This window comes from Myotis yumanensis, unplaced genomic scaffold (assembly GCF_028538775.1).
Source record: "Myotis yumanensis isolate MYYU_CA2020_CCGP unplaced genomic scaffold, mMyoYum1.0.hap1 SCAF_4, whole genome shotgun sequence".
Taxonomy (NCBI): Eukaryota; Metazoa; Chordata; class Mammalia; order Chiroptera; family Vespertilionidae; genus Myotis; species Myotis yumanensis.
The window spans coordinates 53,374,037-53,400,263 of NW_027223755.1; the positions used below are offsets into that span (position 1 = coordinate 53,374,037).

A 26,227-nucleotide genomic window follows, 5' to 3' on the forward strand; every position below is an offset into this window, starting at 1 on the left:
CAGGACTGCTGGCTCCCAACCGCTCGCCTACCTGCCTGCCTGATTGCCCCTAACTGCTTCTGCCTGCCAGCCTGATCACCTCGTAACCACTCCCTGCCAGCCTGATCGATGCCTAACTGATCCCCTGCCAGCCTGATTGCCCTAATTGCCCTCCCCTGCTGGCCCGGTTGCCCCCAACTGCCCTCTCCTGCAGGCCATCTTGTGGACACATGGGGGTGGACATCTTGTGTGTTGGAGTGATGATCAATTTGCATATTGGTCATGACTAATTAGCATATCAGGGCTAATTAGCATATCCCTTTCTTATTGTGTTGGAGTGGTGGTCAATTTGCATACTGGTCATGACTAATTAGCATGTCCGGTCGTGACTGTTGAGGGCGTCATGACCAATTTGCATATTACCCTTTTATTAATATAGATTAAAAACCATTAGTTCATACTGATACCATTGAATACCATGAAGTTCATCCCAGCTTTCCCCTGTTGTATATTGTTTTTTAAATATTTTTATTGATTTTTCAAGAGGAAGGGGGAAGGAGAGAGAGAGAAACATCAATGATGAGAGAAAATCATTGATTGGCTGCCTTCTGCATCTCCCACACAGGGGATTGATTCCGCAACCTGGGCATGCGCCCTGACCAGGAATTGAACCATGACCACACTGATTGATAGGTCAACACTCAAATCACTGAGTCATGCTGGCCTGTTGTATATTGTAACTTCTGGCACTCATCTACAATACATTTACTTATTTGCTCATTCTCAGCATACACAATAAGTAGTTTTAGAATTGACACTCATGCTCTCGAGTACATTATTTGTGCATAGTTAGTTCTTTTTCTCTTGAGTTTTACAGTGTATAATTAAAATACTGTTTTACGTAATAACTTATATTCATCATTTTTTCCCCATCCCCCTGAGGTGTAGTTATAGTTATATTCCATTTTGGGTTCCTCCCATGTCGTAGCTTGATTTCATTCATTCATTCAGTGCTGAAATATTGCCATGATTAAAGAGAATTATGGAAGAATATTTTCTCAGAGAAATGTACCTTCCTCATTTTACCCCATTCCCATTTCCATTCTTGACACCAGCTCTTACCTATACTATATATGCTACCAACCTCATTAGTTTTTGGAGTTTACTTCTGATATATCTTTTTGAACAAGTGAGCAAATAGTGCATAATTTCTTACACTCCTTTCTTACATGAAATATTCCAAATTGTCAATACTCTTTTGCACTTTACCTTTTCAATTAATAATATATCCTGTAACTATTTCCATACCAATTCTTAGAGGTTTTCCTTATTCTTTGTTTTACAGCTACATAGTATTTCATCATGTGTATGCACCATGGTTTATTTAGTCACCTCTCCTACTAATGGGTATCTTATAATTGCAAAAAACCCTATATAATAAAAGCCTAATATGCTAAGTGTCCGGTCGTCCATTCAACTAATCAACTGCCCGCGATGACATGCACTGACCACCAGGGGGCAGACGCTCCAACTGGTAGATTAACTAGCTGCTGGGGTCTGGCCAATCGGACTGAGCAAGATGGGCCTGACATGCCCTGGAGCCCTCCTGCAGTCCCTCCCTGGCTGGTCAACCTCCTGCGCCCCTCCCCTGCCCTGACCGTGCATCGGTGCGGTCCCTCAGCCTGGCATGTACCCTTTCACAATCGGGACCCCTCGGGGGATGTCGGAGAGCTGGTTTTGGCCCAATCCCGCAGACCAGGCCAAGGGACCTCACTGGTGCACAAATTCATTCACTGGGCCTCTAGTGCTATAATAAATAATTGTGTGCATATGTATTTACTAGTGTTGGGAAGACACATCGAGGATGAAAAGTTTGATCTCCTGATGTCTGGTTCAATTCTTTTTTAGATGAAATGATGTTATATCATGGAATGAAGAATACTCTAAAAACTAAGAAAAATATTATATAAATATAGCAAAATAAAACCATGTTAACAGCATTATTTTCTTTCTCTATATAATTATAGCTTATTTTGAGACAAGAAGTTCAAGTCAATAAGTATTTTTCCTCAGTTATTAAGTCAGATGGTTAATTTTCAAACTTTCCCCCTTGTGTTTAAATTTTAGCAATTCTAATCACATCTTCATTCATTAAGGACGTTCTGATATTTACTAGTTTTTATTTAAAAACTAAATCCATTATTTGTATAGTTTCTAGTGTAAAAACATTATTATAGTATTTTTTCTATTTTTTAAAAAATATATTTTATTGATTTTCTACAGAGAGGAAGGGAGAGGGAGAGGGACAGAGAGAGTTAGAAACATCGATTCAGCTGCCTCTTGCACTCCCCCTACTGGGGACGCGCCCACAACCCAGGTACATGCCCTTCACCGGAATCGAACCTGGGACCCTTCAGTTCACAAGTCGACGCTTCATCCGCTGAGCCAAACCGGCCAGGGCTATTTTTTCTATTTTATTCTTACAGAGACAGGAGATTAAAGTACAAACTATAGTCCTAATTTGGTTCCTTCCACTCCCTAGGTCTGGATGTCAATAGGGTTGGAGGAGAAAAAGAAGATTATGTAATGCCAGGAGTGCTCTCCAGGTGCTCTGACAATGAGTTGGAGGCTTAGGGACTCTCCTCCTTCCCAGTGCGAGGAGGTAGACCAGATTCAGTTTCCTCTGGGATTCTGGGCCCTTGGGGCCCTCAGTTCTCCACATTCTAAATAGCTGATATTTGGAAATGTGCAAAGGGTGCTATACTGTCTGTTTAGGGTCTATCTCTGGTCCTGCCTCTAATTTTGGGTTCAAGGAGCCCAGGCTAGTTCATCAGATTGCCTTGGGATTTGGAATCCAGGAACTAAGGATTCCAAATGCCTTGTCTTTTCCTTCATTATAGCCTACAAAGACCTGTTTAAGCCACCATGAGACTACTGTCAGATCCAACTAAGTCTCAGAAAATTGCTTGCTGGGAATCACCAAAGTTTTGGTGAGATGCTAGTTCTGGTTTCTGCAAGTTTAGCTGATTCAACTGAGCAAATCAATGCAGCAAAAAGAATGTCAGGCCTGCCAAAAGTGACTTCTGTATGGCTTCAAATATTTGTCTCACCTATTTCACCAACTGTGTAACTAATTACATATAACTCAGAGTCTAATTTCTCAGCAGTTTTGTAGGAATTTTGCTGTCTGGATTGGGTCCAGTTCAGAGTTGCAAACTTGCATCATAACCTCTTCCTGTGGTCACAGGAGTCAGATAACATTTCAAACCACATCACTGGACCCAACCTTCTAAAAATTATAATATTATAGTTAATTTATTTGAACTTAAGCAACCATTAAAAAGAATTTTGTCAAAAACACACAGAATAAACTTCCAAGTGATGTTCTTCTTATGACCTTACCTCCTCGATCTCGGGCAGCTAAACTTTGACCCTTTCTCAATGTAATATCCAATTGGTACATTCCGGGATCAGCCAGAGGGATATCTGCATTACTGGTTCCAGAAGTATTTATTTTCTGGAAAATAAGAAGTATACAAAATATTAAAATAATTATCTTTCTTCTCTTTCCTCCAAAAGGGGGCCATATAGAGTTTAACTCAAACTATAAGAATTAGTCAATATGATTTGTGAATTCACACAGCATCATAATCATCCAGTTCTCTGAAGGTTTTAAAATTCATGAAATTCTTCAGACTCTAAAAAAATGGCAGTTATAGGAATCCCTGTATTAATTCAAATTAAAAATAACAAATGCAATATGAAAAACATTTCCCAGGGAAAGCCCCACATAATTCAACTAAGAAGAACTAACATATGAATAGTTTCTGAAGTAAAAATACAATCAATGATGAATAGAGAATAAAGGTATGCAAGAGCAGTTAATTTCCACATAACTGAGCTGAAAATTAAAATGATTCATTCAGGTGACTTTGTTGACTCCTTTATTTATGCAAAAGGGCTCAACCTGGTGAATTACATACTTTTATTTTGGCCCCAACATGAAATATGATATAATTATGTATAAATAAAATCACGTAGCATTTTGATAGTATTTGCAAGCAAATAATATAAATATAGAGACAATATCTAGTGCTGTTTTCTATGGAATAAAAGTGCACAAGCTATTGCTAGGACTAAAAATCTTTTCAAGGCTACTTCTATAGAATATCAACAACATACTCTGTTTATTTAATAGTCATTGAGTTACAAACACACTTGAAGAGGCCTAACTATCTTTAATAATAAAAGACTAATATGCTAAGTGTTCGGTCATCCGCTCAGCTGTTCAACCAATCAAAGCGTTCTCAACTGCTTGCTATGACGTGCACGGACCACCAGGTGGCAGATGTATTGACTGGTAGGTTAGCTTGCTGCTGGGGTTGGGCCAATCGGGACTGAGTGAGACAGGCTGGACATGCCCGGGAGCCCTCTTGTGGTCCCTCTCAGGCCGGCCAACCTCCTCCATCCCTCCCTGGACCCAATTGTGCACCGATGGGGTCCCTTGGCCTGGCCTGTGCGCTCTCGCAATCTGGGACCCCTCCGGATATGTTGTAGAGCCAGTTTCGGCCCAATCCCGCTGGCCAGGCTGAAGGACCCCACTGGTGCACGAATTCATGCAGTAGGCCTCTAGTATTAAAGTAAGACAAAAAAAAATATATAGTAAAAATTGTACAGGTCACAGTTTATACTTTCTGTCAATCTGATATAGCAGGAAAAATTACTTTTTCACATGTTGAGATGATTTTAAATTATAAATTTTTTTCCAATTAAAAAATAAATGTTCTTTTTGTTTTGGAATAGTATGCATGGATAAGGTAAAATATTAGACACCAGACTGATACTTTCAGTTCCAAAATTTATATGAAATACAACTATAAAGCATCATTTTGTTTGAGGTTTTAAGACCAAGATAAAGAAGCTTTCCTATAGGAGCAATTATCATTTAAAATTAGAAACACTGCAACTCTGATAACTCAAACTCATCATTCTCCTCTGGTAACAATAAAAAAGAATTCTCTCCTTCTCATGATATCTCTGTTCCTATGAATGACAGAATTTTCCTGCAGTTACTCAGGCTAGAAATTGATGAGCTAGCCTTGATTTCTTCATTTCCCTTTCCACCACATTCAAATAGTTGCCAAATTCCATCCACTCCATTTCCATATTACATCCTGCAGTTGCCTTTGCCTTTTATTTCCCTGTTACCACTAATTTGGATCACATCTTCAAACAACGGAGAAGCAAAAGGTAAAATGATTGCCTTGCTCTTCTGGCAAACATCTAATTGCCCCACCTCCTTAGGGTTACTTAGGATAATAATATCCTTCGACACTTTTATTTGTCTTCTTATATAAACAAATATACACACATATAGGTTTTTTTTTGTGGTTGAGTTTTCAGTTTTTGTTTGTTGCTAACAAAGATCATATTTGTCTATTATTTTATAATTTATTTAATTTTAAAATATCATGGCACTTTTCTGGTCTACACATAGATTTATCTACTTTTCTTTTACATACATCATTTTTTCACAGTGTAGGAATACCATAATTTCTTTAATTATCTCCCTACTGGTGAATCTGAATTGGTTTCACTATATGCCACTACAAAGACTTGGGCTTTTATTTTTTTAGGACATAAATCTTCCCCAAAAGATTTAAATACTTCATACTCCTATTGAAATTTATGAGTGCCTATTTCCCACGTCCTAGCCAGCATAGGATGTTACTAATTTTCAAGGTTCGTGGGAAAAAACTGTTATCTTCCTTTATATAGATTTCCTGAACTATGATAAGGTGTCTGGAAACTAGTGTAAACTGCAAGAGAGGAACAGCTAGCTGTTCACTGGGCCACACAGGAGATGGCAACCAAGGGCTTCTGAACTACTTTGCAAAGAACAGTTTGTATGTGGGTCCAATTAATAAGCAAAATTAAAATCCAGCAAACATTTGTTAAACTTCAAGTATGTTCTAAGGCTTTCATTAGGTTCTTTCATATACATTATTTCAAAATAAACAAATCCATTAATAAATATTAAATGTAGATAGATTTACTTCTTTCTAAAACCAGAATAAAATCTATAGGAAAGGAGATGTTTTTTAACCCACCCTGCATCTTCCTCTAGTGTCTTGATAGGTATCTTACAGAAAAAAATGAATGCACAGATATCTGTATTTTCTTTGAAGCTTTCATTGCTCTATTCAGTGCTACTTGAAGTCTAAAGTGAATAATTTATAGAGTACCTGATTTTATATTTTAAAAATATATACATCTAATTTTATTATATTTATTTGGGTGATGTGTTAATAAAATTATACAGGTTTCAAGTGTACAATTCTATAGTATCTGTATATTATATTGTGTGTTCACCACCCAAAATCAAGTCTCCCTCCATCACTATATATTTGACCTTTTTTACCCTTATCTACCTCCCCACTTTATGGGCAAGTTAAGAAATTTCAAAGGTAATTCTAACTATACTAGATTTTTCACTTTTGAAAAATTCAGAATTTAACATCTTGTTAAACGATAACTTCACTGAATTTACATAAATTGGCTTTTTAAAGCCTGAATAACATTCCATTTGTGGCCTGGCTGGCATGGTTCAGTGGTTGAGTGTCACCCTATAAATCAGGTCATGGTTTGATTCCCAGGCAGGGCACATGCCCAGATTGCAGGCTCGATCCCCAGTGTGGGGCATGCAGGAGGCGGCTGATCAATGATTCTCTCTCATCATTGATGTTTCCCTCTCTTTCTCTCCCTCCCTCTCCCTCCCTCTCTGAAATCAATAAAAATATATTTTTTTAAATATTCCATTTGTGTGTGTATTTATGTGTGCATCACATTTTATTTGACTATTCATCTGATGACAGCCATTTACTTGTAGGTTGTTTCCATACCTTGGCTTTGTGAATAATGCTGTAATGAATAGCAATGCAGATATCTCTTCAAGGTACTGATTTAATTTCCTTTGGTTAAATGCTGCCTTGCCCCTCTTGTTCCCCATGTCTTCCTACCTACTTTTCAAGGGCCATTTCATCAGCACTTTACATGCTTGTGTTTTATTTTTGTCCATTATCACATCCTATCACAAATTTATATTGGCCATGTTAGATTGTAAACTTTTAAAATCAGGGAATGGAGTTTTTAAGGATAAACTCAACAGAAATTGCAATAGAGGCTATGAGGACAGACATATGCCTTTAAGGACAAATGATCTAGCTGAGTAGACACATACATGGGCATCTGTAACAAAGTTGGCTATTCTGTGGGCAGTTTGTTAACTTCTTCTGTACTGAAGTAAGGCATCCAATCTGTTTTAGCACCTTCTTTTGTGAGGAACCTAAGTATAACCTTAGAATCCTCCTCAATACAATGCTCTATCTGTGGTAGGCAAACAGCGGCTCACGAGCCACATGCGGCTCTTTGGCCCCTTTAGTGTGGCTCTTCCTAAGCCTTAGGAGTACCCTAATTAAGTTAATAACAATGTCCTACCTATATAGTTTAAGTTTAAAAAATTTGGCTCTCAAAAGAAATTTCAATCGCTGTACTGTTGATATTTGGCTCTGCTGACTAATGAGTTTGCTGACCACTGCTCTAGGCTGCCATTACCAACTGATCAACATTGGCACTTAAAGTGGAACTTCATCCACTCAAAAGTTATAATAAAGACAGACTGTGCTATAAGTTCATAAGAGAACAGGAAAGACAAATTATTATGGGAAAAGAATCTGAGGAGCTCTCTAGAGATGACAACAGAGCAGGGTGTGAAAATGTGAATTTTGATAAGTGAAGATTTGAAATAAGAAAGGATGAGACAATCAGCATGAGCCAAATGGTGAGTAGTCACCAGCGGTGCATCACTGGCACGTGTGACAAATAAAGTGGAAAGGATGACTGATGCCCACTGATGCCAGGCTGAGGAGAGTTCTTGTGGGCAACAGGAAAGCATCACAGTCCTTTGGAGAGAGAAGCAATAAAACCAGGCCTCATTTAACACACATTTATTGCCTATCTTTCATCTTTCCTGTCCTGGACTAAGTGCTTATATTACATAGATGAACAAAACCAGGCCTTTTCTCTCTGTGGGATGGAAGAGATCGGAGAAATCTTGTGGATATAGAAATTATTTGAAAAGTTTTATTACAACAGTCCAGTTTAAGTCATAAGGGCCTCATCTGTCAGTGAGAATGGAAATAAAAGATAATTAGAAAGATATTGAGGCGATTCAATCAGCTGAATTTGTCAACTGACATGTGAGAGAGAGGGGGGATGGATACATGAGTTACTCAGAAGTTTGAGCTGAGCTCCTGGGAGAATGGTAATGTCCACAGTAGAAAGCACCACTGTGTCTAGTTCCAAGGATATTGCCAACTCCAAAAAGAAGGAAATCAAGAACTTAAGTAGATCTAGAGAGGCATCTCTCCTCAGGCTCACTGAATGGTTCCAATAAGAAATCTGGTAGGCCAGTTATAGAGAGATACTAGAAATACATATATTTTTCATTATAAAGTACCTTTTAATAAATGTTTAACTTACCAAATGTAAGTATGTATTAGGAAAGATATATCTGAAATGATAGGCACACTGTAGCTCTAATACAAACATTGTCATTTTAAATCTTTTATTTTTTTCCAAGTTAACATTTTTTGTGTCATATTATTAGAACTGTAAATATACCCCTCCTTTCCCTAAACTGCCGTGTCCCACACTTAGATGTGTGTTATTATCTTTTAACCACTTTATTGAAGTATGATTTATATTTAAAACGCTGTGTATATAACTCGATGAGTTTGGGGATGTTTATACACCTGTGGAACCATCACTACCATCAAGGCCACAGACATATCTAGAATTTCTCAAAGTTTCTTCCTGTCCTCTTTATTATTATTATCATCATCATCATCATCATCATCATAATCATTATCATTATAATTTTTGTGTGTGTGGTAAGAACACTTAGCATGAGATCTACCGCCATAGAAAATTAAGTATATAATATAGTATTGTTAGCTGTTTGGCACTATGCTGTATAGTAGATCTTAAGAATTTATTCATCCCAAATAACTGAATCATTGTACCCTTTCACCATTATCTCCTATTTCCCCTTCCCCCAGCCTCTGGCAAGCCCCATTCTACGCTTTGCTTCTATGAGTTTAAGAATTTTAGATTCTACATATAAGTGAGATGATTTAATGTTTGTCTTACTGTGTCTGGTTTATTTCCCTTAGCAAAATGTTTTCCAGGTCCATCCATATGATTACAAATGATAGATTTTCCTTCTTTTTTTTTTTTTTAAGGCTGAATAACATTCTGTCATATGTTGTGGGGGATACTATGTTGTGCTCTAGCAAGGCACAACGGGCGTTCTTAAAAATATTGTCAACTGAACCCAGGGCGCAGCCAGAGCCACGCCCTGGAGGCGGGCCTAGCCCAAAGGCAAGGACGTCAATCAGTCTGACCTTTCCAGCCCAGGTGCTAGGGGGTGGATCTCACTATGTCACCAGAAACTCAAGGCCCACCCAGATGTGATGTAACTTCCTGTTACTTCGAGTATAAATTAAACACGTGGTTCTGGTGCTGGGCCCCCTGTCTGTCCCTCCATCAGAGGGCAGAAGCCCACCTGGTCCCTGCTTCTCCTTCTATTTCTGTGTCTTGTCTCTTTATTTCATTTCTCAATCCCAAGCGCCTCTACTCAAAGAACCGCCTCACTCTCTTTCTGTGCTGCTCACAGAGAAGAGAGATCCCTGCGATAATACGTATATACCAAATTGTCTTTATCCATTCATCCACCAATGGACATTTAGGCTGTTTTCACATCTTGACTATTGTGAATAATGCTTCAATAAACATGGGAGTTCAGGTGTCTATTCAAGATCCTGGTGCAAATTCCTTTGCTTAAATACCCAGAAATGAAATTGCTGGATTATATGAAACCACAAAAGACTCTGAATAGCCAAAGCAATCTTTATAAAGAAGAACAATGCTGGAGGCATCACACTTCCTAATTTCAAACTATACTACAAAGCTGTAGTGATCAAAACAGCTATGGTACTGACATTAAAACAGACATATAGACCAAGAGAACAGAGTAAAGTGTAGGGAGCGGCTCTAGGGGTAAGTCTTGGACTGACCTGTGGCAGGGCCACAAACAAGTCCCAGCTTGGAGGGCAGAGCCCTCTTAGCATAATTAAGCTTAACCTTATAGCCCTCCCTAGTTCCTTCCTAGGTAGCTAATGGGCTGTGGGAGGTACAGCAAGTGCTGCCAAAACAAGGTGAAACTCACAAGAACATTGTAAACAGGTTGACCACTACCCTTGTTTTGATCTCACTATAAAATAAAGCCTCAGCTTGCAGGCTGGGTCTTTCTGTGTCCTCTTCCAGGCACAGAGATCCACTGAGCCCCAGCTGTATTCTCTTGTCTGTCTTTTCTTTAATCCTTCACCACCCCTCTTCAGGCTCACCGAACCCTTGGCTGTGCTGGCACGGCACAGTAAAGAGCCCAGAAATAAACCCACATAAAGGGTCAACTAATCTTCTATAAGGACACCATGAATACAAACTAGGGTAAGAATAGCCGCTTAGCTGCCTCAAACTGATTGTCAAACTGCAGTGGGAAGGCCAGAGAGGGTTGGGGGGCAGGAGGGAGGGGAGTAAGAGATCAACCGAAGGACTTGTATGCATGCATGTAAGCATAACTAATGGACATAAGACACTGGGGGGTAAGGGAGGGCAGGGGATTGTCAAGGGCTTGGGGGGGGGGGGGGGGAGGACACATATGTAATACCCTTTGTAATACTTATTATAATATTTTTTTTAAAAAAAGAATAAAAAAAAGAAAGAAAAAGAAAAAAAAAAGAAAGCCTCTTAAACAAATAATGCTAATAAAACTTAATATCCACATGCAAAATAATGAAATTAGACCCTTATGCAAAAAATAAATCAAGATGGATGAAAGACTTAAACATAAAACCTGAAATCATAAAATGCCTAGGAGAAAACACAGGGGGTAAAGCTCCTTGACACTGACCTTGGTGATGAAATTTTGGATATGACACCAAAAGTACAGGAAACAAAAGTAGAAATATATAAGTATGCCTACATCAAATTAAAAAGCTTCTGCACAGAAAATAAAATAATCAACAAAACAAAAAGATAACCTATGAAACAGGAGAAAATATTTGTAAACAATATACACGATAAGGGGTTAATATGCAAAGTATATAAGGAACTCATACAATTCAGTAGCAAAAAAAAAAATAAACCACTTAAAATATGGGCAAAGGACCTGAATAGACATTTTTCCAAAGAATGCATACAAATGGTCAACAAGTACATGAAAAGGTGCTCAGTATTACTAATCATCAGGGACATGCAAATCAAAACCAAAATGAGATATTATCTCATGCCTCATGCCTGTAAGGATGGCTATTATTTTTAAAAAAGATAAAATGCTAGTGAGGATCTGGAAAAGAGGGAATCCTTGTACATCTTTAGTGGGAATGTAAAAAAAATGATAAGCTCAAAATTTTAAATTCAGAGTTCTAGGTACAATTAGAGGATCAGGGAGGTTTCTATGACAACACTCAAAACTTTGAGGCTGTTGAAGCCAAAAAGCAGATGTAATGTTTGAAGTTGTAGATTATAACATAAGTTAAATACACGGCCTTATTCAGTCACCTAGGGGAAACACACACACACACACACACACAACTGTGGAAGAGAGGAAGTCTGAGAATTAGAAAGAAAGCATTTGGAAGGATTATTATGACCAGAGCACCCACCTCTTCTACTCCACTAAGCCATTATGTTTGTTTGTTTGTTCGTTAATCCTCACCCAGGAATATTTTTTCCATTGATTTCTTTTTTTAGAGAGAGTGGAAGGGAGGGAGAGAGGGGAAAAGAGAGAGAGGGAGACAGAGATAGAGAGAGAGAGAGAGACAGAGAGAGAGAGAGAGAGCATATATGTGAAAGAGACACAGTGATTGGTTGCCTCCTGCACATGCTCCAACTGGTGCCGGGAATCAAACCCATGACCCTTCAGTATGTGGGCCAACATTTTAAGCACTGAGCAACACCGGCCAGGACAAGTCACCATTTTTGCAGAAGCCCTTTCTCTACAGTTCCTGGCTTGCTTAAACTACAGCAGTTCCCATCCATGGTAATGTTACGTCTCCTCATGCCTAACTCTCTTTCCCTCATTTTATACATCATAGTAGTACTCAAACTTGAGGGCTGTGGGCAGGGACCAGGGAACTGTGGGTTGGGAACCCAGGTTTTAGTCATTTTCCTTACAGATCCTCAGGTAATTTTAATATACAGCCTAGCTTGACCCATTGTTCCAGTTATAGAAGCCAGTTTTTGAGAAGGCTCATCCACGAAGAATTTCCAGACTTTTCTTATTTACACCCTGAAACACCTGGAGAATATGTGTGGAAATTGATAGGAGGGTCCTTGTGACTTTGAGCTCTGCTGCTTAGGAGGCCTTTTCCCTAAGTGAAGAAAGCGTTCCATAGAAGATACAATGTGCTTATGAATTCAAACTTGTGAGTGCCACCTGGCCTTTTGTAGCTTTTCATTATAAGCAAAAAATGAGGTTACTCTGTTAGTTGTGGTGGTTGGTCCTTATTGTCAATAGGAAGTAGAGTTAGTGTAGCATTGTACAAGGAAGGAAAAGTATGTCTGCATTACAGGAGATTTTCTTGGGTGCTCTATCTAGTATTGCCATGCCCAGGGCATTGTGTATTGCTTAAGTTATTCTATATGTTTCATACACTTGGGCCATGCTCAATGCAGCTAGCTTTAACCTTATCTGTCAATAAAATCTCCTTAAAATTAAAATTTCATGAAAGCTTTTACATTTTCAACTTCTAAAATTGAACAACCCTGTCAAGGATATCAAGAAGTGTCTCTGAGGATTTTTACTTAGTCATTACTAGTTTCTACTTAGTCATCTCTCGTAGTTTCAGTGACATTGAAAATATTAGTACAGTGAAATCTCCAATGGATATCAAAACTTAATTTTCAAAAACAGAACTTAAAAGTCACTGAGATATTCAAAGCTCAATGAAGTTCAGAGATCCACTTGCCAAAGGAACATCATGATTATTTAGACGTCAAATGAATAAATGACTTTAAAAACTGAAACCACATAGAATGGAGAAAATTCATGGCAACCAATGAGCATACCTGATTGGTACGTCAGTCACAGAGCCTGAGTAAGCTACAGCCCCACCTGAAAGAACAGCTTATGCTTGATTCTATGTAAACTTAACTTCCTGCCCCTTGTTCATACTGATTAGACTAGAGCTTGGTATCTGACCCTTAGACAATAAATAGGCTGGTTGGTGAGTTTTCTAGCAAAAGTGTTATTAGGCAAAGGTTATTTGGACTGAGTTCAGAGAGAATAAAAGTTAAAAGTGGCTCCTAAAGCCAAAGGGCCAATTAGAGAGACTGGAAAGGCCATAATGGCCCTTGTATAACCCCAAATCAGGAAGTAGGTGCTATAATCAAGCAGAAGTAGGGGGTGGAAAAATACATATAGTAGAGGGCAAAGTGTGACTTTATAGCAGGACATACAGACAGACCAACTAACCAAAGCAGCGTATGACAGTGCCTAGGCAGGAGAGTGAAGATCCATGAACTGCCACTTTGAAGGCCTGGAGAGGCTCTGGGTCATGAGGGCCATCTGCTCAGGGCTCTGTGTTCTTGGATATCTTTGTGATTCCCTATCACCTCCTTACTTCCTTTGACCTTGTATGAGAGAGATGGAGGGAGTCTTTGATTCTTAGAACGGAGTGAGAAACAAAAAGAGCAACAAGAATGAACAAAGGAAGCATAGAAACAAGCAAGCAGCCAGGCAACTCAGTAAATGCATAAGCAGTCAGCAGACAGTGATATGGGAGAAAGCCACACAGAGAGGCTACAGATAGAAATTGCTCTGTGTCTTCAACCTCTTCCTCCAGGGTACTGTGCGGTGGTCATTGATGTTCCCATACAGATGCCTGTGTGGTGCTAGCTCATTACCCAGAGGTCAAAGAAGGTCAGTGCTCTGCAGTTACTATGTGAGGAAAATTTTTTGTTTTTATGACTATTTTCAACAAGAACTTGGAGAAAGGCTAGTGGTTAGGGTACCCATATAATTTATCATTCAAGTTTGGATACTGTAAAGAATGAAAGGGAGTGCTATTATTAATTACACTAGAGGCCCGGTGCACGAAATTTGTGCATGGCGGGGGGTGTCCCTCAACCCGGCCTGCACCCTCTCCAATCTGGGACCCCTCGGGAGATGTCCGACTGCCCTCTCACAATACAGGACTGCTGGCTCTTAACCATTTGCCTGCCTGCGTGCCTGCCTGCCTGATTGCCCCTAACTGCTTGTGCCTGCCAGCCTGTTCGCCCCCTAACTGCTCCCCTGCTGGCCTGATTGACGCCTAACTGCTCCCCTGATGGCCTGATCGCCATCAGCTGCCCTCCCCTGCCGGCCTGATTGCCCACAACTGCCCTCCCCTGCCACGACCCGCCTCCTCCACACGAGGTGGCAGAGACACCGGGACCGGCCTCCTCCATGCCATGCAGAGCCACGGGACCCCCAGGCTTCACTGCATGGAGCAGCCACCAGGCCCTGCCTCCACTGTGCATGCAACCAATTTGTGGTGGCCATCTTGTGATGATGTCGCACGAGGGTGTCACGCGAGGGCGTGACGCCACCTAGGCTTTTATTATATAGGATGGCATAAAAAGGCATAAACAAAATGGTCTCTGGTAAACTGGGATGCGTGGTTGTAATAATTAATATGTTAGCCTTCAGTTCACCAGAAAAATAAACTAAGCAGAAAAGATTAATCCTCTGGCCACATCAAGCTTTACAATGGCTTGTTTTGGAACCAAACTACAATCCTGGGTTTAATTCTGGGATTTTTATTTTGCAACAGCCAAGCCAAACAAAATGGGCCTATAAATCTTGGACCCACTAAATGGCAATATTCAATGGCTGCTGCAAAAAGTATGAAGTTCAGTGCAACCTAAGCGTCCTTTCCAGGACTCCCACAACATGATTACTCACCCTTGGCTTGTCTGCTAAATTGACTGTTCTGTGCAGCATCATTTCATTCCTGCTGGTATCCTGTCCACCTACACACACAGTTTGTAAAATAACCCATGCCAAAGGAAAGCAAACAAAATCCTCTGTTCTCCATCCCAATGTACACGGATCACTCCTTTTTGGAATTAGATCGTGCAAACAGCCGTTGTATTACAAAAGGCAAATTCTGATGATAAAGGGCAGGCATTATATCAACCATGTAACTTCAGCCAAAAATACTTATTCCCTCTATGCCTTTGTTTTCTAATCTTTAAAATGGGCTGATAAGTTACTAAGGACTGTTTTGATTATGAGATAAAATATATAAAACTGCTTTGTAACTATAAGAAATTATTTAATATAAGTACTTATTTGGGAGCAGGTGATAAGGAAAGCTATTGTAAAATAGAGAAGAGATTATAAAAGTCAAAACACAAAGATCTGGCCTGGCTGAGATGACTCAATGGTTGAGCATTGCCCTGTGAACCAGGAGGTCATGGTTTGATTCTAGATCAGGGCACATGCCCGGGTTGCGGGCTCATTCCCCAGTGTAGGGCAGGCAGGAGGCAGCCGATCAATGTTTTCCTCTCATCATTGATGTTTCTATCTCTCTCTCCCTCTCCCTTTCTCTCTGAGATCAATAAAAAAATATATTTTTTAAAAATCACAAAAACCTGTAAACAGGCCTACTGTTTATATTGGACTATGAAATTGGTCTGAGGCAGAGGAAAGATATTTTTTAGCTCTAAGGGCCTCATTTTCCTCTTCTTTAAAAAATAGACTTGTCAAAATTAAAAGAAATAATGTAATTTATAGTGTTTTGTAAAGAGTCAAGTGATTTTACAAATGCAAAGTAGGTTCTTCCTGTTCTTGTCAAATTATATATTTTGTATACACTGCTGCTAGTGTTCACCTTTGGTTAATCGGATATTAGAAAGTAAATCACACTCGGGCTGTCTCTGCTCCCAGTACTATTATATTACTTAATCACTGTTATCCTTACTATTTCACTACAATAATATTTGTCAGACCTGATAGATTTTGTTTGCATTAGCTCATCTGACCTTTCATCTTTCTGTGAGTTCCCAAGCATACTCTTACTTCCCCAAAGAAAACCAAACTGCATTAAAAAGTGCAGAGCTACCAGCAAAAAACAAAACCTCTGAGACAAAAGCTTCTGCACATATATACCATCTTTGCGAACCCTGGTAGAAAGTATAAGAGTTTTGAGCAACAAAATAAACATAGTATTGGATTACAACTCAAAGTATAAATAAATATTCATGATTCCGTACTGGTACAAATTATTTGAATAAGTAATTAAACAAATAAGTAACTGAATGGGGGAGAAAAGGCAGGTCTACAGTGCAGAAGAATTCAAAGTAGTTTATGTCACTCTGCTCCTCAAGGAAGCTGAGCATAACTTCCTACCTTTTTAGTGTGGGATGTACATAGTGACTTTCTTCCAAAGAGGACAATATGGAGAAACTACTGCCTCAACCAGGTGCTCAAGTTTGATCAATACTGATAAGTTGATAGTAGGTTCCCTTGACAGTTTGTGATGAGAATGGCACTTTACCTCTCTGGTCTTCCTTCCAAAACACAGAACCTCTGTCTAACCATGAGAAAAAACATCAGGAAAATCCAAACTGAAGGTCATTTTATAAAATATCTGACCAATGCTACTCAAAACTGTCAAGGTCATCAAAAAGATTGAACGTGTGAATAAACCTCATAGCCATGAGGAGCCTAAGATGACATGAAAACGAAAGAAAATGTGGTAACCTGGTGAGATCCTGGCACAACAAAAAGGACCTTAACTGAAAACTGAAGATCTGAATAAAGTATGAACTTTAGTTAATATTAATATATCAATATTGGTTCATTGGTTTTGACAAATGTACCATACTAATATAAGATGTTAGCAATAGGGGAAATTGGATGTGAGGTATACGGAAATTCTCTATTCTATCTTCGTAACTTTTCTGTAAATCTAAAAATACTCAAATGAACAGTTTACTTTTTGAGTGATAACCTAGTGTTTGGTAGGGCATAACTATTTTAATTTTGTCTTTGTTTAATAAGTATAATGATAAACTTCATAGAAGGCATGTTAGTGATAAATTAACCTAATCTACCTCATCATCCCCTTTCCCTTCCACCATATAACAGATGAGAAGACTGAGGATTATGTATTTAAGGGTACAGCCATACATAAATTATGTTTCATAAAAATAAATTTGCTAGTTCTGCTGCTGTAAACATTTAAACTGCAGGTAACTGAGAAGGAGTAGAGCAGTAATTATGCATTAAGCTATAAGTCACAGGATTTGGGTGTACTTCCTACTCCTCCATAAAACTAACTTCATTAGATTAGGCAAATAACTAACTCTCTTTGACTCTCAATTCCACATTGGTATAAAGAGGAGATAGATCTATATTCTCCCAAATTTTCTTTAATAAAAAAAGAAGAGAGGTTCCGTTCAAATTTTTCTTCTTTAAATTTTGGCTCCATCACTCAGTGGCTTAGGTTCTCACCTTTAAGAAAAAATGGGGATAAATTCCTTCTGATTGGTGTTTGGGGATTCTTAGGATATATTTCTAGAAGTGGGACCACTGTGTCCGATGGCAGTTCCATTTTTAATTTTTTTGAGGAAACCCCTATACTCATAGTAGCACTATTTATAATAGCTAAGATCTGGAAACCCCCAAGTACCCATCAGTAGATGAGTGAATTAATCACTAGATTTTCCAGTTATATGGGCCAATAAATTCTCTTTATAATTTTAGTCAGTTTGAGTTGTGTTTTTACTTGCAACCAACAACATCCCAACTGATTGAACAGCTAACATTGATGGAGCACAAACATTATCTCCTTTATTTTGCACAAACACCTAAGAAATAATTACTGTTATTATCCTAGTAACACAGATGTGGAAAATGAAGGTCAGAAAAGATGAGTAACTTGCTTCAGCGAGAAGTAAAATTCAAACTGTTCTAATACCAGGAGCTCATGCTGTAACCACTATGCTAGCACTTTCCTCCCAGATTAAAAAAAATCAGAGAGTGAATTAGACATTTGACATTAGATGGCAATTTTAACTTCTCAGATTCTAATTATATAATTTTCCTTAGCTAAAAGTTCACATCAAAAGGAAAGGGTTGCTTGTGGTTAAGGAAAAAGTACTTTAAATTTCTGATATCAAGGGTTTTTAAATCACAGAAAAATGTTGCTCATTTCTTTTATTAAAGCTCTTTTACATATTCACACCTACAGTAGAATCTGTCCCATTTCTGTTGCAAAGACAGAACACTATCCGTGAGCTCGCATCTTACTTTCTACAGAAGTTCTAGTTCAGATTGCAAAAGTCTGAAGACCTGAGTTCTTATCTTGGGTTCTGAATCTCACTGCCTTGCCAACTGAGATATTAAACAGCTGCTTTTTTATTGGTTTAGTGCAGTTCTTTGAGAAGTTCCCAATTATTGACAATTGGCATACCCACAAATGTGTTCACAGCGAGTGGCCTATTTTCCAAAGCCAGTCAGGAATAGTTTGTTTATACAATCAAATCAAATAGGTATTAGGCCTATTTACTGGGCCAATAAATGCATCAAGTTATCGTTAAGTATCAGGTATGCATTGTACAAAGGATTAATACATTTGGCAATTCAAATGGCTCCATAGGAAACTGTCAGGACTGAGCAGTAAACAAATGTAAATGACATAACATTACAAGAAAACAGTGGGAGATCCAGAAATTGCTATCTACTTGGTGTTATGATTTATAGATGGTGATAGGTAAGAAAAAAAACACAGTTAAAAAATAATAGACTGGCTTAAATCGACAACCAGGAAGATGGCGGCATAGGTAAACACCGGAGACTGCCGCCGTGGACAACCACTTCAAAAATACAACTAAAAGTCGGAGCGGACATCAACCAGAACCACGGGAAGGCTGGCTGAGGAGAGTCTCTTCAACTAGAAGCAAAAACAACAGCATTCCGACGCTCAGCGGAGGCGCAGTGTGGAAAATTTAAAGGTACGGCGGTGCGGTCGTGAGGGTGTGCGCGCAAAGCGGGCTGGCGGCTGAGGGCGCGATTGTCGTTTTCAATCAGGAGCGAATCTCAGACTCTGGGCTACAGATCCGGGCGAGTCTCTAGGGACCCAGACTCAAACGGGAGAAGCGGGACTGTCTGGCTACGGCCCCTCCGAGGTTTGCAGCGATTGCTGGGACAGAGAGGCAGAGCCCCTGGGGACGGACTAAGAGCGGCCATAGCTGCTCCCCCCCCCCCCCCCCCGCCCTGTTGAGCCCGCCCCGCCCAAACCCTGCGCACAACCATTTGCCGACTGCCTCAGGCAAGGGCTGGACTAGCACCTCCCCTGAGGACTGAAGTTTTCCCACAGCTGATTTCCACCGCCAGTCGGCCGGGTGGTCAAATCCCTCTAGTGTTAACTACAACAATTAAGGCTTCGCTAGAACAAGACTGCGCACAGAGACCACAAGGGGGTGCACCAAGAAAGCATAAAAGATGCGGAGACAAAAAAACATGACAGAAATGGAGGATATGGAGCTAAGAATCGCAATTTTGAGGGCTTGCCATAAATTCGTGCAGAGCCTCACGAAAACTAATGAGACCCTCGATGCTACGATAAAGAAATTAGAAAGTAAGCATACACGGACTGAAATAAAGAATATTATACCCAATAGCAGACCAGAGGAGTGCAAGAATCAAACCGAAGATTCGACAAAAAACACCCAATTGGAAAAGCATAATGAAAAAAGAATCCGAAAGTGTGAAGATAGTGTAAGGAGCCTCTGGGACAGCTTTAAGCGGACTAATATCAGAGTCATTGGAGTCCCAGAAGATGAGAGACAGCAAGATATTGAAAACCTATTTCAAGAAATAATGGCAGAAAACTTCCCCCACCTGGAGAAAGAAATGGACTTACAGGTCCAAGAAGCGCAGAGAACCCCAAACAAAAGGAATCCAAAGAGGACCACACCAAGACACATCATCATTAAAATGCCAAGAGCAAAAGACAAAGAGAAAATCTTAAAAGCAGCAAGAGAAAGAGGCTCAATTACCTACAAGGGAATACCCATACGACTGTCAGCTGATTTCTCAACAGAAACTTTGCAGGCCAGAAGGGAATGGCAAGAAATATTCAAAGTGCTGAATACCAAGAACCTACAACCAAGATTACTTTATCCAGCAAAGCTATCATTCAGAATTGAAGGTCAGATAAAGAGCTTCACAGATAAGGAAAAACTAAAGGAGTTCATCACCGCCAAACCAGTATTATATGAAATGCTGAAAGGTATCCTTTAAGAAGGGGAAGAAGAAGAAAAAGGTAAAGATACAAATTATGAACAACAAATATGCATCTATCAACAAATGAATCTAAGAATCAAGTGAATAAATAACCTGATGTACAGAATGAACTGGTGACTATAATGAATCAGGGACATAGAAAGGGAATGGACTGACTATTCTTGGGGGGGAAAGGGGAATGGGAGATTCGGGAAGAGACTGGACAAAAATCATGCACCCATGGATGAACTCAGTGGGTGGGGAGTGAGGGTGGAGGGTGGGGTGGGAGCTGGAAGGAGGGGAGTTATGGGGGGAAAAAAGAGGAACAAATGTAATAATCTGAACAATAAAGATTAAAATAAAAAAATAAAAAATAAAAAATAATAGACTGATAGACCATCTTCTTATCAAAGCTAAACCAGAGCTCACACATGTAGTTGGGAGCACCATATGTAGAATTCACAATGTCTGTCTCAGGGTGTCATTTTTTTTAAAACATATGCACTGACTGTACACAAGTGTAAAGGTGAAAGTAAAAATCTCTATATCCATCTAAACTCCAGTGATTCTCCTCAATGGTAACCACCATTAACATTTTCTTGAGTATCCTCCAGAAAAAGAGGTTAGCACATACCTTTAAAAATGTACATATATAGAAATGAATATATTGTATGCTCTGTTGTACACTCTACTTTTTCCATCTAGTAACATCTAGACAATCTTTTGATGTTCAGCACATTCAGATCTACCTCACCCTTTGTAACAGACCCTTAGGATCCTATTAAATGTATACACCATAATTTATTTAATCAGGCTTTTGTTGATGGATACCAGCCTCCCCCACACACACACCTACACCTTTTCATACTATTACAAACAATGCTGCAAAAAATTTCATCTTATGCAGATTGTGGTGTACACTTTTGTATCCATCGATGGGTGAATTCTTACCAATAGAATTTCTAGATCAAAGGGTTGTGTTTTTAACTTTGGGAGATCATGTCAAATCACCAACCCTCTAAAAATATCCCACCAATTTACATTTCCACTAACAGTACTTGAGAGTTTCCCACATATCCCACACCCAAAATACATGTCATCAGATAATTCCAATAAGCTAATCTGCTGCAGAAGGTCACATTTAAAGTTACATGGTTCCAAAACCAAACAACAAATTTCATTATTTATTTGCATTTATCAAAATTTTAATTCAATTTATAGTCAATTTTAACACTTCTCAAGATGGCCTTCCTCCCCCTAGATCTTCTCACGCACCAGCCCCTTAGTAGTACTTCCTGCTAATACCAATTTATCCTCCAGCCCAGCCAGGCTTCCTCTTTCTTGAGTCCTGTGTGGCCCTTTTTGCTTCCTACCCTGACTCCTAATCCCTTGATTATATTGTTCCACTCACACTTTTCCTTCTTTTTCCCTCTGCAGAATAGGAGAGCTAGTGTAAGAGGGGAAAAAACCCTCTGGATTTGGTGAAGTGTCTCAGGACAAGTGAAGTGAATCTTGAGTCATGTGTCAACCAGCATCATGAATGAAGGGGGTCTGTGCTAGAGGTCATGTGTGAGCCAAGTGGGATTCAAAGGCTATGTTGCCCTTGTTATTAGATATGGACTTTGTTTTTAATATGCAAACACATACTAACTTCTGATATATGGTTACATGGAAATGTCTAATATTTAAAGTTCTCAGAATAACCTCATGATAAGAGTCCTTAATCTGTATTTCAGAAACAGTATAATACAGTGGTTAAAAACACAACTCTGTGTCCTGAGTTTGACTCTTGGGTCCAACATTTTCTAGCTATGGGACCATGGGAAAGTGGCTTAACCTCTGTATACCTCAGTTTTCCTTTGAATGGAGATAATAACAAACAGGTCACGCCTCATTGGGTTTCCAGAATTTGATGCATTAATAATGCGAAGTTCTTATAATTGTGTCAGGGACATAGTAAACCCTAAAGAAATGTTAGCTATTTGTATCATATTTCCAGAAATGGCAGGAAAGGCAGTATTTGGAGAGGATGAACTCTGACAACGTGTCTCCTAACATACAGCATTCTATGGACCAAACCACATGTGGCAATCCATGCAAATCTGCACAGGTAGAGATGGTATAATTTCACTGCTATTATTACCTTGAAAAGAATTCATTTGAAAGGCTAATTTGCCATGCTTGCACTTCTTTAGAAGATGCATGGAAACCTTGAACAAAGCTACAGTCATCTAAATAAATGTGAAATATATACCTAATTTCACAATTCGATTGTCCCTCTATACCTCTAGAGATAGAGCTCTTAGAAACAAATGTACCTATTACTAGTATATTACCTTTTATCTTGGATGTTACTTAATTATGCTAGTAGTCTCCTTATAGATCAACTCAATTCTTTATTTTTCACAGCCCTTCGGGAAGAAATGCTAAAAATATTCAAGGACTAAAGAATAAATGAATATGAGAACCAGTATAAATATTATCTCACCACTTTCACCTTAAAACGTCAAGTTATGAGTGTTCAAAGGCTAATTAGAATTTCACCAGACAAGGTAACATCCTCAGAGAAGCCTTTCTGACCATCGCTACCCTACCAACCTCCCTCCCTAATCCCTCCTCTCCCTGCAGTTAGTTACCCTCCACTCTGTGCTGTTTGTTACTGTCTTACTGCATTTCAACTCTTGACCACAGTACACTACTTACCCTGCTGGACTGTAAATTCCTAGAAGCCAGGGCCAAGACTGACTCATATTCTCAGGTACCCTAATGAGGGTTTATCAATTGATTTCAAGTTCATAAAAGACTACTAGTATAGTATATTCATATTTAGTATTTGACACTAACGCAGTGTTTCAAACAGCATTCTGCTGGAAGAAAAGCTCATTGAGAGCAATGATTTTTATCTATTTGGTTCACTCCAGTATTTATCCACAATAATCTGACATGATGGGCACTCAATACACATTAAAGGAATGAATAGAAAAGATACCTGTGACCTAAAGTGCAATTTATGGTTCCTATATCAGAACAGGCCTGAGAATTAACCAGAGGTTGCAACCACTATGGAAGTAGAGGATGAGACCATTCATTTTTCCTGTGTACTAGTCTCCATTTCACTTTGTAGATCATCTATGAATATGCATTCAGTCCCACCCTAATATGCAAAAATTACAAAAATTCAAATTTACAGTGTTTCACTTACTATTCCAATGGTGGCTTAATTTACACAGTGCTTGTTTTATTTACATTTCCAAAGACTGGATTGGATTTCCAAAGCCTTAGAAATAGCTAAGCACCAGCTTGGAACCAGGCTGCCAGGACATTGTTTTTGCATTTGTACAGGTGACACAGGTTGCATGAAGTTCTCCTCGCTAGAAACTCAGGATTTGCTTGAGAGTATTGATTAACTTGTGCATCATGTCCCTTTTGTTGAAGACTGCTTCAACATTTTTACTTTCATATTAATTGTGTGAAGTGAAGAGAACTTTAAAAATCAGTACCAAGAACTAACTAAAGAGATACTTTTGTTCTTCAGAAAAAAATGCCTAATGTGGCTGCTAAGTGACACCTAAGCCTGTACCCCATGGCTCCTGGGACATCTTCTCTGCATAGTGGCTCACATAAGCCTGGTTAAATGGTCCCTGGGACACTACACAGGCACCATTTCACAGACTCACATTTCTCCCAGTGAATGCTGCTCCTCGGCATGGACAATTAATCCTTTGAAAGTCAAGTCCTGGAAGGAGGTTTTGGTCCCCTAAGCTCCTAACTGGTAGCATATGGTATGTCATGGTTGGTTGGTCAATACTGAAATATTATATCATTGAATTAATAAAAATGAGGAAATTCAGTAATTTTGACCTTTTAATAAACACTAGTACAGGCATACCTTGTTTTGTTGTATTTCGCTTTAGTGTGCTTCACAGATGTTTCATTTCTTACAAATCGAAGGCAAGATCCTCTACCAACAAAAAGATTATGGCTTGCTTTACTGCAATACCAACTTTATTGCAGTGGTCTGAAACAGCATCTGGAATATCTCCAAGGTATGCCTGAAGTTTTTTTCCACTCAATAACAACTTAATGCAAGTTTTAAAGAATAAAGAAAGTAAAAGGCCATCACCATTATGTTCTATGAAGACATTGTACCACCTATGAAATTAACAATGGTGGCATGTTAGTAGTTTGACCCCAAGTCAAGGTATTCTTATCATTATTTCTGAGGATTATGAATTCTGAACTGCCTGCCAACCCTCTCTTCCTCTTTATCCCATCTGCTCTTTCTTCCTTCCTTCCATCCATCCATCCATCCACTCATTAGGGAATGGATACACAAACATAGATTAAGCCATGCCTCCCACCCATTAGGGAACTCATACATTTGGTGTTGCATATAATGTAATGAAATGTTAAGCAGAAAAGTTATTAAATAAGATATATATTCAAAGTAAGCTTTCTGATCATTACTGCATTTAAAATACATTGAGTATAGAGAGCTTATTATATTTGTGCTTGAATAATACAAATCTACTAACTGCAGCATAATTACTTTTCCTCTCTTTCCAACATATTAGACAAAAGAATAAAATTTGTTGCTTTAAAATAATAGATTATCTAGGAGCCAGAGTATGAGTAATTTTCAGATGTACTTTTAATCTTTGTATGCCATTAATTGTAATTGCTATCGTAAACTAAAGATGGCAAAAAAATCCCATAACATATGGCTTACATAAAATTTTTACAAAAAATATTATTTTGACTGACTTAATATTTACTAGAATTTGCACCCCATAGAAGAAAAGACACAAATCATTATAATGACAAGTCCTTTGTCACTGGGATTAATTTCATTAAGAATTTATGCCCACTGTTGTTTGCTGAGAATACCAAATAATCATGATAAATGTGGTTACAGAATCCAGTCAAAATGTCACTTCCTTATCCTGAGGGAAGATGAGAAGCTATTAAAATAGATAACTCATTGTCAGAAAAGTTCACCATGGCCAAAACACATATTAATTTCCCACTTACTAAGCAACTAAGGTGACACCAAAGAAATAGGAATAAGATGTTCAAGTTCTAGATTTCCTGCTATTGACTTGAAGCAACAGTGTTCCATGGCTGCTGGCTGAGTGACTAGAGGGTCCAACTCAGAGTTTCCTCAATTGAGAAGAGTGTTCATTATAGCAAGTTACAATTGGAATGGAGTTCCACAATTTGGTTCACTATTAGCAGAGGGCAGATTTGGGGAGAGGAAGAGAGTGACACAGGATCAAGGCTAAGATCTTCCTCTTTGCAGAAAAGAAAGAGGAATTCAGATGTTAAATAGAAGAGCTCTTGATGCATGGTTGCTTGAGTCCACTTCCAAAGAACTTTATTCCAATCTTTGGAAAAGAGATATAGATAGCCAGGAAGTTGCATTAAGGAAAAACGTTTCATATACTGGGACAAACTGAATTCTAAAAGGCATTGGTGGCAAAGCTTCCCAAGTTTGGGCATTAGCCATTGAGCTCTCACGCCTCTAATTTCTTTAAAGGCATCATCTTTAATTAAAGAATGATGCATTGGAACCCCCAGAGTCTTACTCTCCTCACCAAACTCAAGTGTGAGGAGCTCACAATGCTGGGTATAAGCATTAGCTCATTTCTTGGCAAAACAAAATGCCAGCAAAGCACTTCTGGGTTTAGCACTTCCCATTTTGTTTCATAACATTTGCGACCGAAGGAACAACACTCTCATTCAAGGAAAACAACCAAAACTCTTTTGAGGAGGTTTGAATGACTGCCCACTAATAAGAGCAAAGTTTGTTGAAGCAGAGACCTCAGAAGAACACATCAAAAACAAGAATAT

At 38.9% G+C, this 26,227-nt stretch overlaps 1 protein-coding gene across 7 annotated transcripts in view; it reads right to left on the minus strand.

Moving 5' to 3' along the window:
* Positions 1 to 26,227, minus strand: part of MCTP1 (multiple C2 and transmembrane domain containing 1) — a 434,948-nt gene that overhangs the window by 254,894 nt on the left and 153,827 nt on the right. For all 7 annotated transcript variants that reach the window (XM_070412343.1, XM_070412342.1, XM_070412341.1 and 4 more), the window contains exon 2: positions 3,382 to 3,496. In XM_070412343.1, coding sequence (XP_070268444.1) covers positions 3,382 to 3,496 — 115 coding nt within the window. The remainder of the gene's footprint in view (positions 1 to 3,381; positions 3,497 to 26,227) is intronic.